Raw genomic sequence first — 9,400 nt, 5'->3', positions numbered from 1 at the left:
GGACATATATGTAGCACACATTCTGCTCCACCCATTTAAAAAATTTTCCCAACAATTGAGTTAATCATGTGCCTTGGTGCCCAGCATATCTTCATGGGCCCATGCGAGGCCCCTGTCTGGAATATATAGGTGTGTATGTCCTTTTATTTATTTATTTTTTTGAGACAGAGTTTCACTCTTGTTGCCCAGGCTGGAGTGCAATGGTGCGATCTCGGCTCACCACAACTCTCCCTCCTGAGTTCAAGCGATTCTCCTGCCTCAGCCTCCCGAGTAGCTGGGATTACAGGCATGCACCACCATGCCCAGCTAATCTTGTATTTTTACTAGAGATGGGGTTTCTCCATGTTGGTCAGGCTAGTCTCGAACTCCTGACCTCTGGTGATTCGCCCGCCTTGGCCTCCTAAAGTGCTGGGATTACAGGTGTGAGTCACCGTGCCCGGTCCTGTCCTTTTATTTTTATACCTCACTCCCTTTTCCCTCTCACATTCCTGTATACTTTTTTTTGTTTGTTTGTTTGTATGTGTGCTTGTAAAACATGTGTTGGTGTCTTGTGTGCATGCCCAGATTTGTAGTTTGCTGATGTCTGTGATGTAAATACTCCCACCATGGCCGGTTTCAAGCTATCAATGTGATGTCACTGAATGGCATGGGGAGAAATGTGCTCACTTGTGCAGTGGACTCTCAGGAACTGATGGAGCCGGCTGCAGCTCTCCACTGTTGGTGCTTAATTGAAGTGCTGGACTAGACTAGCTACTTTGGTATTCTGTAGACCTTGTATGTTTTCATAGGTCAAATTCTTCTACCCCATCTATTTCTACTTTGCTTAGTATCATGGGCCAACTCAACTTGCTTTATAGGTGAGGATATTGAAATACTTAGAACAGCTGAAGGGTTTTATTTGTGGTCAATAACAAGAACAGCATGCATGTGAAGGGTTTCCTGCTCTTAATAAAACCAGATTATAACACTTTGGTGGAAAATGCATGAAAACTGGTGCTTTAATAGTTGTATGTCATCATTTGGAGTTTCTGGGGCAACTGAGTGAGCTGTGAGCATAAAGAGCCTTCTGGTGAAATTCCTGGATGCTTAATCCTCAGAGAGCACTAATTCCACGGTCATTAAAATACAGCCTGAGACCTTCTTGGCCTCAAGGTGTGATTGCAAACTCAGAGGTAGCCTCTGGAGTGTGACTCGTTTGCTTTTTCTATGTGGAGGATTTGTTTCCACCCTTAAGTGCTGCATTTTCCTGGAGAAGTCATATGGGCTAGATATGATGTGGAAGAGAAATATGCCACCCAGTGCTCTTGGGCTGTTAAAAGATGGCCAGAATCTTGGGGGCAGACCAAGAAAAGGCAAACATAGAAATTAGCTTTTTCCAAATGATGGATTTGGTTAAATGTAATTCTTAAAGCTGTGGTTATAGAGGGTCTGTCCCCACCTCTCCTTCCCCACATTGCCTCTTATGTCCTCATCCCCATGACACTAAACTGGGAGTGCATGTGTGCTTGGAGGGTGGTGGGAGGCACCACTATGGTGCTATGAGAGGTTCATTCCCCTCTGGAGAAGGGGTGGGAAGGTCAGGCCACATGGAGTTCCACAAAGAAGGTTTGTGGCTTAGGAGCTTGAAACTATAACCAGAGTGACTGAACAAGGGTTACTGGCCACTCAAGACTGGCTTGATTTGTAATTTGGGGGCACAAAGCTAAAAGACTCTACCCTAAATAGTGAGATGGGTTATTAACAATCTGTGCTTCAACTCAAACAGAAAACCAAGTCCAAGGTCATTTCTGTGTAATTTGCTCCATAAGCAAATCAAACCCTGTTCTGATGATTTTGAGCCCATCCTTGTCTCTTTTCAGGCACATGCTTGACCATGGAAAACCCCTCAAGTGAGCAATGTATGAACCTCTAGGTGAGCCCCGTTTTAAGAAAACCCTGATGCCGACTTGCAAACTTAAACAGTTTAATGACAGTATGATTATGAATATTACAAAGGGAAACACATTTGTTTATAATATGATTTGAGTGTTGATAAAGATCAGTTTTCATCTGACACTTCCAGAAATATTTCTGTAATGTAAAGGAAAGCACATTGGCATTTTCAGTGAATTTAGGTTCCTAACCCCAAGTCTGGAGAGCATTTTCCTATGACTCAAGAATAAAACTTTATAGAACGTTAACATTTTCCTGCCTCTTCTTGGGTAACCCTTCTGTCCTTTACTTAAAGTAATTACTTGTTGTCATGCTGATTTCATCAGATTATAGGAGAGAGAGAATAATCAACACTTTTGAGGTGGAAAGGACTTTCAAATCCCTCCCTGTCATGAAACTGATTAAGAAATGGAGGTGGAGAGTGGGGAAGGACTTGCTCAACCTGGTAGGGGCTCATTAGCAGCAGAGCTGGGGCAGAACCAACCCTCTTGCCTTCCGGGCTAATGCACAGTTCTTGGTATTGTGTTTTGCCATATTAAATGACCGAGGTGTGTGATGACCATGTCACTGACCTCTATCCCTTTCTTGGTGACTTCCCTTTTTTTTTTTTTTGAGACAGAGTCTCACTCCGTTGCCCAGGCTGGAGTGCAGTGGCGTGATCTTGGCTCACTGCAAGCTCCACCTCCCAGGTTCACACCATTCTCCTGCCTCAGCCTCCCAAGTAGCTGGGACTACAGGTGCCCGCCACCATGCCCGGCTAATTTTTTGTATTTTTAGTACAGATGGGGTCTCACCATGTTTGCCAGGATGGTCTCGATCTCCTGACCTCGTGATCCACCCGCCTTGGCCTCCCAAAGTGCTGGGATTATAGGCGTGAGCCACCGTGCCCGGCCGGTGACTTCTCTTTAAGGATGAGGCTTATTTCGCAGAAGAGGGCAAGTTCCCCGCAAAGGGAGCTCTTATGGGAAAACTAAGGGTATAAACTCTAAACTAAACATATCTTTGATAAGTGTTGTGCATCTTAGAAAAGAGAAGTTCTGGAATGGTGACTACATACACGCTTCTTTGTGTTTGGGGAGAGAGTCACAGAACAGACCAAAGGGAAGGCTAAGTGGTCTCTTATCCTGGGGATCTGGACTGCCTGCTGAAGCCTGAATTTACAGTGATGTGTTTTAGACAGGGAAACTTAGGAGACATCGTAGGCCTGATACTTTGTTATGATTGATGCCCTTCTGTTTCTCTCCTGGGACAGGTAGTAGATGCGGTTGGCCTCTGGGTAGGTGACTTTGCTGAGCGGGAGCTTGTAGATGGCGGGGTTGTTGGTCGTCAGGAGCAGGAAGGTGAGAGCTGAGAGACAGAAGGGCCAAGTGCAGGGCGGCAATCCAAACTGGAGAGAAAGAACACAGATAAGCCTTGGTCACATCAGGTGCTCGTGCTGTTTTAATCAGCCCTTATCAATCACCTACAGCCCTGGGGACAGGAGGGACTGCTTTGAGGGCATTGATAAAGATACTTCATTGATGACCAATATAAATAAAATCATGCCAGTGCTATTAATCTGCACTGCAACAGGTGAATGCACAGTTTTCAAAATGCAGCCACTGGGAACCCTAATAGTTGGGCTAATATGCCCTTATGTAGAAGTCATCAGAACATAATATGCCTTTTGTAGAGGCTGTGTTTTTTCAGAAGCTATGTTTCTGGCCAGGTTAGACTTCTAACTCTAGGAACTATGGTCATCCTGTGTCTTCTCCTATCAGCCCCTGTTGGAGAAGTGTCTTTGGCAGCCATTTGGTAGCTCAAGATGTTTTCTGTTTGGTCATAGCTGATTGGACTAGAGATCGGCACCCAACTCAAACACTGCTTCCTATAGGCAGGTGAAAGTGCCCTCTGCCAACAGAATCCCTCTCTTGAGAAGTTGAACTAAGAGGCACAGAGACTGTGTCTACAGGGTTCTGGAACTGAAAAAACTGGGGAACAAACCAGGGATGTGTGGCCATTGGGGGATGTGTGCAGTAGAAGTAACCCATCAGAGAGACACAGGGAAAGTGAGCAGAGAGATGGAGAGAGGCAAAGGTGTGTCATCATTGTCCTATGGAGCTGGAGACAGAGCACAGCTGCCTTTCTTCTCAAGGGCTCTCCAATCTCCAGCTGTTTTTCTCATGATGTTGACCTGTTTTTATTTCTTGAGATGCTCTAAGGCTTTTTAGTACTCTTCTCCACTCTTCATTTGAGATAGCTTGAATGGATAGTTTGCTAACAATGAGCCTGCAACTTCAGTTACGAGGCACATCAAATATGCCCCCTCTTGCCGAAACATCATCTTATTATAAGCAGTAAAAACCTCAGATACTACCATGGGAGTAACAATGCCAGTCATGTGTGTGTCCAGAGATGGCACTGTTGGGTGGGTCTTGGGGAACAACAAAGACAGCCTGCTACCAGAGCTGAGTCTGTAAGGGGCACCCATGAGTGATGAGTTCCATTCAGCGAGTCTTCCAAAGCCCCACTAAGACTGCACAAAGTGTTTGGGAAGCACCCTTGGAGTCCTACATTGGAAAGGATGTTGGTTTGGATTTCCACAGACCCAGAACTGAATCTCAGTTCTGATCACCTTGCTATGGCCATTTAATCTTTCTGAGACCTCAATAGTGAAATAGGAATAATAAAGCCTACTTAGAGAGTTGGTGCCTCTAGTGTATACCAAGTACTCAATACAAATGATCCTAAATATGTAGTTATTATCATCAAACAGATGGCAGCATTGTTGAAGACATGAGGTTGTATATACATGTGCCACTTAGAAAACAAAAGAGTACAGCTCCTATGTGCTCTTCTGAGGAGGGCTTGGATGGTCCCATAAATGTCATTCAACATTTTTATTTCCTGTTCCTCAATGACATTGTGGGAAATTCCTTTAAGGTGAGTTAATAGCCTGTACTTTTTTATATTCCGGAGAGTGGCCAACACAATGTCTTAAACACAGTAGGCAAACTAGGTAAACTTGATTTTGTTTTGAAAGATGTCTAAATTGAATAGTCTAATCTGTAACTTCTCTGAAAACAGAGGGAAAGGCCAGTCATCACTGTAAACATCCATGATCAGGAATCGCAGCTTCCTGTTTTGCATCTCTTTCAGTGCCTTGTTCAAGGAAGGCACATGGCACGGATTTAGTGGATGAATGACTGGGTGAATGGATGGGTATAGTTGGAGGCTGATAAAGCCTGAAGGGAGCCTTAGAGCCAATACTTCATGCCCTTATTCCCCCTCAGAGTTTCTGATGCTTCGCTATTCAACCCCAGTTCTAAAACACCCTATCACAGAGGCTCACTATCTTAGGGCTTCATTCATCTAGTATTGCTTGAGCACCTACTATGTGTTGAAGACTATAACAGATACTGGAGATAAAGATAATATGATGAGGTCCCTGTTCCAAGGGAGAGGACTGGCTGAGGGTAGAAGAAGACCAATGAGTACTAGACTCATCACAAAACTGTATGACATCAAGTATTTAGCCGAGGTGTGCACAAATACAATGAGGCCCAGAAAAGAGATTTAGTTCACTGGGGAAGACGGGATAGTATCAGGGAAGGCAAATTCTACTGCTTAGAAAAATTCCTTCTTATGCTAAGTCCAAACCACCCATTCTCACTAAAGGTGAGGGAGAGATCTAGGCAGGTGTTACTAGAATGCCCACTCCCTCCTTATCTGCAGGATCACCTGGACTTCTGGCTGTCCATGCAAAGTGTGCCCTTTTACCCTTATCTGACAAGGGGAGGCACCATCTGCAAGTGGGGCCCTGAGCCCTCTGCACTGGGGTTGGGGGCCAGCATGGGCTCCTCCTGACCTCACACATCACCCTACACTGGAGCCCAGATAAGGAAGGGGTTCCCAGACTGTGGCCCGTGACCTTAAGCCTCAGCTCTGGCTTCTGTCTCGCCTGGTTGGTGTTTGACTCCCCTTATTCTATGGAGGGGAGCTAGTTAGTTGCCGTGGGGCAAAGATATATGCTGGCTCACAAGCTAGCTAGGCAGGCACACACAAATTAAATAATAAAGATTTAAAAATAGTTATAGAGGAAGATAGAAAGGAATTTGATTTACAAGATAATGCTCCTCAAATTTCCTCTAAGGAGTTCCTGGCCTACTGATGATAGGAATGGATTGGCCCACCGTTGAAATGTAAACTTTTGGGGCCTGGCTCCCTCTGCCTAGCAGGTGCTGAAGTGAGTAGTGTGACTTGAAATAAGGGAGATGAACTGGGGAAGAGTTCTTAGAGGAGAGAGGTTTTCAGCAGGTTTGGGGAAGCCAAGAGGACACCAGGAAGGATGTTGTAGGCACATTCTGAGCCTGTGTTGACTCACCACAGATAACATGTTAGCCAGGGCAGCACCCAGGTAGGCAGCAAACAGTGCTAGAAAAAAAAAAAAAAAGAAATAGACCAGTAACTATTTAATAGCACCTCAAGATTGCTCTACATATTCTCTTCCCATCAATTTTATGCCACAAATGCTATCTCTAAGATTTTTTAAAAATGTGAGTTATGTTTCCATTGCTTGGCAGCTTTAAAATTGTTAAATTCCATGCAAATGCCGGTGCAGCAAAGACAGCAGATGAACTTGTTAAAAAGGGCCAGAATTGAGCTGTTATGGTTCTCTTGGGTCCCACCACCTTGCATTCCAGTAAAGGAACATTTAACAGCATAAACCATAAATGAAAATTTTACTATATGGCAAAGGCAAGTGAATCCCAGAACTCCCTACTGGAATATTTCATCACAAGTTATTAACATAATATGGGTTTCTAGGGAAGAGCAGCATTCTGAAAGCTTGAGGAAGACTAGACATGCCCAGTGCCTTGTCGTGGAGGCTCTGCGGAAGGCATGACGAGGCTGGCCACTGGGAATGAGCCCAGTGCCGGCAACAGGGGAGAAGCTATTAAAATGTACTAGTGTAATTGGCCTTTGCTTCCAAACCCTTCATTTCTCGCTGAGAACATCCCAATTGTCCTTAGGATTATATTAACAAGAGCTAACCTTTATTAGTGTGTTATTGTGTGCCCAGCTAGTAGCAATATTACCATAGCTTTCAGCATTCCTACAGTGTAAGCACTATTATCGTCTTCATTTCACACATGAGAAAACTGAGGCTCGGAGAGGTGAAATAATATGACTGTTCAGCCTATATTTCAGTTGGAGAAGCCCCTTTTGTTTTGGAGGGGAGATTCAAGGTGGAAGAGTAGATGAGATTAAAGAATGAGTTACATGGCCGGGAGTGGCAGCTCACGTCTGTAATCCCAGCACTTTGGGAGGCTGAGATGGGAGGATCACTTGAGCCCAGGAGTTTGAGACCAGTCTGGGCAACAAAGCAAGATATCATCTCTACAGAAACCAAAAACATTAGCTGGGTGTGGTGGCATGTGCCTGTAATCTCAGCTACTTGGGAGGCTGAGGCAGGAGGATGGCTTGAGCCCAGAAGTTTGAGGCTGCAATGAACTATGATCATGCTACTTACTGTGCTCTAGCCTGGGTGACAGAGCAAGACCTCGTCTCAAAAAACAAACAACAAACAAACAAACAAAAGAGAATGAGTTAAATGAGTTACATGAAGTGGAATGTGGGGCTGTCAATGGGTTTCATGGGTCACATCAGGCAGCTTATTCTCTGAGAGCGAATAGGAGCCCATGCCATCCTTTGTGTTTGCTGAATCCTCATTAATTAACATACATCGTTTAACTAGAGATAATAGAGGTCAGCACTTACTGGACATTCCCTATGTGTCAGCATTATTCTCATCATTTTCACAAATGATCTAATTTGATCCTGACAACAGCTGTAGGAGTTGGGCACTGTTAGTATCAGGCATGGAGAGTTCAAGCAACTTGCCCAGGATTACATGGCTAACAGGTGGCGGAGCTCCAGCCATCTGGCTCTGGGAGTGGGCTCTTAATCAGCCTCTCAGATCTGAGGTTGGAAAGAGAGAGGCAAACCAAGCACTACCAAGGCCCCAGAATAGAGGGGAGCCAGATGGCCTGAGTGGGACTCTGGGCTTGGTCTGTGAGGAATGGAAGACTCCAACTCCATCCATCTTCCCTGGGACCCAGAGCCAAAGGATTCATTCTGTCTCCCTCTTCTCCCACTGATATTTGCTATTTTATCAAATTTGGTGTTGTTACTAGCAGGAAAACCCTCCGAAAACCCCGTGTGGGCTCCTGTGTGGCTGTAGGGCTTGCAGAGTCGGGAGAGAGGAGGAAGGATAGAAGAAAGAAGACGAAATGAGACATGCAGCCTGCCTGGGCTGGAGGGAAAACTGTCTGTCTCAGGTGATGTGCCGAGCAGGCAGTGGTGGAAGGAACCTTTGCAACAGGATGCGTGGCCACCTGGCCTGTCTTATCCATCACTGACTGTATGATATTGGAAAAGGGCCTAACTGTTCTGGGCTTGGATTTTTTTACTAGTAGAAAAAGCACTGGCTTCAGGAAACAGTATGGTGTCCTGCAAAGAGCACAGCTTTTTACAGTCAGGCAGACCTGACTTCAAGCAATGTATTTAGCTTCCTTTAGCCTCATTTCTCCATCTGTGAAATAGGGATATTAATATCATCCACACACTTTATGGGGCTGGAGGGAAGATTAAATGAGATGACCTGTACCAAGGTTTCACAGCTCCAGCTCCATGGACACTTTGGATGGGGCAATTCCTTATTCTGGGGGCACTGTCCTGTGTATTGTAGGGTGTTTAACAGCGTCTCTGGATTTTACCCATTAGATGCCAGTAGCACTTCCCCCAGCCTCAGGTATGACACACAAAAATGTCATCAGACATTGCCAAATGTTCCTGGGGAAGGGGAAAATTACCCCTGGTTGAAAACCAACAGTGTAACATCTGACATAAATTGGGCATTTAAGATTTGTTTGTTAAACATGAATATCCCTTAGTGAATAAGTAGAACTTGGAGTTGGTAGCCAGGGATATCCTGTAATGTCCTTTCCCAGCTGGTATCCTAGATGTTCTTGTCCTCTGAGACTCTGGACAGAAGTTATAGCTCCACGGTCTGGACGCAGCCACCTCCCCACTGGGCCACCTGCTCCGACCCTATGTGGAGCTCTTGGGCCACTAAGAGAGCCTAGAGTGGCACAGTCTTGACTCTGAATCTTTAAAAACTTCAGGACTCCTTGACTTTTCATTTCTAGCATTCAGACTTTTAATTTTTAATGGGATGAGGCCCAAACCAATTTAATAATATAAATGACGACTGATTTTAAAGATCTCTGAGCATTTAGAATTTTTGCCATTGGGACATTTTTATGGAAGGAAAGAACTTAGGCATAGGTCTAGTTTCAGGTCATGTAAAAATGCTGGCCTATTAAGAAGTTAAAGTTAATTTAAATTAAAATATTCACAGTGACGTTTAATTCCAGTGGGGCTGTTCTGTCTGCTGAAGGAGCTATCATTCCCTCCTGCTCTCACT

General features: G+C 44.8%; 1 protein-coding gene across 1 annotated transcript in view; it reads right to left on the bottom strand.

The window, feature by feature from the left end:
• Window positions 1-1,948: 1,948 nt before the first annotated feature.
• The window catches only part of SLC14A2 (solute carrier family 14 member 2), a 58,938-nt gene continuing 51,486 nt past the window's right edge, over window positions 1,949-9,400 (bottom strand). The window contains exons 18-19 of the mRNA XM_019014255.4: window positions 6,296-6,345; window positions 1,949-3,319 (exon numbers count right to left, since the gene is read on the bottom strand). Coding sequence (XP_018869800.1) covers window positions 3,119-3,319; window positions 6,296-6,345 — 251 coding nt within the window. The 3' untranslated portion in view covers window positions 1,949-3,118. The remainder of the gene's footprint in view (window positions 3,320-6,295; window positions 6,346-9,400) is intronic.

The sequence above is a fragment of the Gorilla gorilla genome, chromosome 17 (assembly GCF_029281585.2).
Source record: "Gorilla gorilla gorilla isolate KB3781 chromosome 17, NHGRI_mGorGor1-v2.1_pri, whole genome shotgun sequence".
NCBI classification, from domain to species: domain Eukaryota; kingdom Metazoa; phylum Chordata; class Mammalia; order Primates; family Hominidae; genus Gorilla; species Gorilla gorilla.
The sequence above is the reverse complement of the archived record's forward strand: the minus strand, read 5'-3'. Positions and strand labels throughout refer to the sequence as shown.